Below are 3086 nucleotides of genomic sequence, written 5' to 3' on the forward strand. Positions count from 1 at the left end.
TGGAAACTTACAGATTAAGGGGCGGTAATATTATAATGAGATCCCTTTGCAATGGCACTAGGGGAGCGAAATCAGACACGCTCGTTTTTTCAGACGCTTGCAGAAAAAGGCTTACCAAAACAAAGTTACTGGGTTAATCTTTTTCACATTTCTTTGGTTGGTAGATGGACCGGGGACCTGATTATAGCACTTAATACCTGGAAAAATCAGATTTTCATGATATGTCACCTTTAAGTAAATTAAGCTTTTTGAAAAGACCATTAGAATGGAAGAACATTTTTCATATCTTGACAGTATTTTTCTGCGATTTATTTACTCATTATTCTATGATGGTTATTATATTGACGATAACTTTTTTTTAAAAATCCTGTTTTATATATATATATATATATATATAAATTATGCATTTTTTCACAATACAGTAATGCATTTTTTAGCAATACAATAATGTAGAAATGTAGAATGTGCTTAAATGACATGAAAATTGTCACAATGCAAAAAAAAAAAAAAAGTTCCTAAAATTAAAATAATTGAAAAAAATATTTTCTTTAAGCACAACATAGTTTTATTTTTCTTTCTTTATTTAGGCTGAAATATGACCTACAGTAAACATGTTTTTAACAGTGGTTGCTCACGCAGATTCACTCGAAAAGTAACATTCTATTTCTTATAACTTTCTCAGATGGAATGTTACAGTTAATGCTAGTGATAAATATTAGCAAATTCTAAATATGTTTTTTTTTGTAAGGTCAGCAGCAACTCTGTCTGGCCAATGTCATACCACACATTCCAGTACTCTTGTGCAAGAGCCACTGTTTATATTCTGGACACTGCCTGGGACCCTTGTGAATTTCTGAGAGTTTAACAGGGTAACCCAGGACGAGTAAACAGGGCTGAGGGTTTTTATCTGATGGACTGTCAACGAATCGAGTCCATGATTAGACAAGAGAAGTGAACACACAAGAGAACGAAACATGTATTAGCAGCGGACACAAGATAAACTGTACTGATGTTTCATGTAAACACATGATGGAAACCAAATGGTTATTGTAGTAGCTTGAAACACAACGAGAAACACAAGCTTGCTTAAGACCATCTCAATCACGTCTCCTGCTGTGCACAGGAAACCAAAAGTGAACACACATTCTTTGCATAGGAGTCTGTGTTTGCAGTATCGGCTCATGCTGTCAGTGTAGAGCATAAATGTTTCAGAATGCATTTGCAAGTGTAAAATATGCACTGACTGATGGCTAGTTTTAGGTTAGTGTGCCATCGAATCATTAAAAATCTACATGCACAACCAAGAGAACGAGTTTTGCATGCAAACTTCATGCAAACAAATGCATTACTAGTACATTCTGTTCAAATCTACCGATTTAATTTGCATGTAAATGACCCTTTCTTAAATGTAAAGCCCATTAGAATAGGTTCTATCCCATAATGCATCATTACAGCGCTCCATCCTGCAGGGCTCACCTGATGCAGGCAGTTGGGAAGCGAGTGGAAGCTCTGCACATGTGTGAGTCCCAGCAGGCAGCTCAAAAAGCAGTGCAGAGCAGCTTGGGAGTCTCCCTCCCGCTGGAGCTTCCTGCCCAGTTCAAACAAACCCTCACGGCTCCCGTTCAGCATCCCGTGCTTGGGATGGCCCGCCAGAGAGACCTGCCGCGCGCGTTCACTTGCCAGACAACCGCTGCTGCACTTACGTCTCCCATCTGAGCTGCGGCACGGGCATGGAGAAACAGTCCGGAGGGATGGCGCGGTAAACGCACAGTCGGAAGCAGAGATATCGGTCGCTGCAACCTCAAAACAGGAACAGAATACGGCTTCTCCTCTCCCTCCTCCTACGATCCGTAAGAGTCAAGGGCAGGAGGGTGCGTGGGAGGGATTGTGGAGACGGGACGCTGCTGCATCGCAAACAGCAGAGGAGGAAGTCAGGACTCAGGACTTGAGAGGATTTGTCGGTTGAGCGACGCTGCTCGCAGCCAATTGTTGTACAGCAGTACAGATGGTGGACTCTTTTTCCAAGTTTTAAAGGAAAGTCAATTAGTCACTTCACACTGCAAGTGGTGAGACTAAAAAGGACGTCTTTGCAGATGTTATTTTGGGAGATTAAAGGGACAGTTCACCAAAAGAAAAACAAAAGCTGTTTATTATCAGTTAAAGTCTGTTCATTGTTTATTCAGTGACGTCATCGTCCAGCTCAGTTCAGTTCTCTTCAAATTGTGTCCTCAACTAAAGCCGAGTTCACACTGCACGATATTAGCCCGATTTTTCACTCGCCGACAGGTTTTGCGAAATCGCCGACAAATGCCCGACATCGGAGGCAAATCGGTGCTAGTTCACGCGAGTGACAATCACGCAGTGTGAAGTATCAAAGACGCAATCTGAGGGAATCGCCGACGCGTCGGCGACGCCCGTGAAATATTTGGCGTGCTAAATATCTGGAGCTGTAGGCGATTCACAATCTCGCTGTGTGCAATGATTTCTGACTGAAAACTACATCGGCGATGACCTACAGCCAATGAGAGACCAAGATACAGGCAGAGGGAAGTTCGGGGAGGAGTTATAGACCAGAATATCCGTATTTTAATAGATATATGAAGAATTATAACAACCAAGAGAATGAGTTTTGCATGCAAACTTCATGCAAACAAATGCATTACTAGTACATTCTGTTCAAATCTACCGATTTCATTTGCATGTAAATGACCCTTTCTTAAATGTAAAGCCCATTAGAATAGGTTCTATCCCATAATGCATCATTACAGCGCTCCATCCTGCAGGGCTCACCTGATGCAGGCAGTTGGGAAGCGAGTGGAAGCTCTGCACATGTGTGAGTCCCAGCAGGCAGCTCAAAAAGCAGTGCAGAGCAGCTTGGGAGTCTCCCTCCCGCTGGAGCTTCCTGCCCAGTTCAAACAAACCCTCACGGCTCCCGTTCAGCATCCCGTGCTTGGGATGGCCCGCCAGAGAGACCTGCCGCGCGCGTTCACTTGCCAGACAACCGCTGCTGCACTTACGTCTCCCATCTGAGCTGCGGCACGGGCATGGAGAAACAGTCCGGAGGGATGGCGCGGTAAACGCACAGT

The 3086-nt window shown here is 43.4% G+C and overlaps 1 protein-coding gene across 1 annotated transcript in view; it reads right to left on the reverse strand.

Annotated features, from left to right (window-relative positions):
- LOC107662626 (uncharacterized) overlaps window positions 1-1946 on the reverse strand; it is a 26829-nt gene extending 24883 nt beyond the window's left edge. Inside the window, exon 1 of the mRNA XM_016452710.1 lies at window positions 1477-1946. Coding sequence (XP_016308196.1) covers window positions 1477-1629 — 153 coding nt within the window. The 5' untranslated portion in view covers window positions 1630-1946. The remainder of the gene's footprint in view (window positions 1-1476) is intronic.
- Between the last annotated feature and the right edge of the window lie 1140 nt (window positions 1947-3086).

Source organism: Sinocyclocheilus anshuiensis, unplaced genomic scaffold (genome assembly GCF_001515605.1).
Source record: "Sinocyclocheilus anshuiensis isolate Anshui unplaced genomic scaffold, SAMN03320099.WGS_v1.1 scaffold715, whole genome shotgun sequence".
Classification (NCBI taxonomy): domain Eukaryota; kingdom Metazoa; phylum Chordata; class Actinopteri; order Cypriniformes; family Cyprinidae; genus Sinocyclocheilus; species Sinocyclocheilus anshuiensis.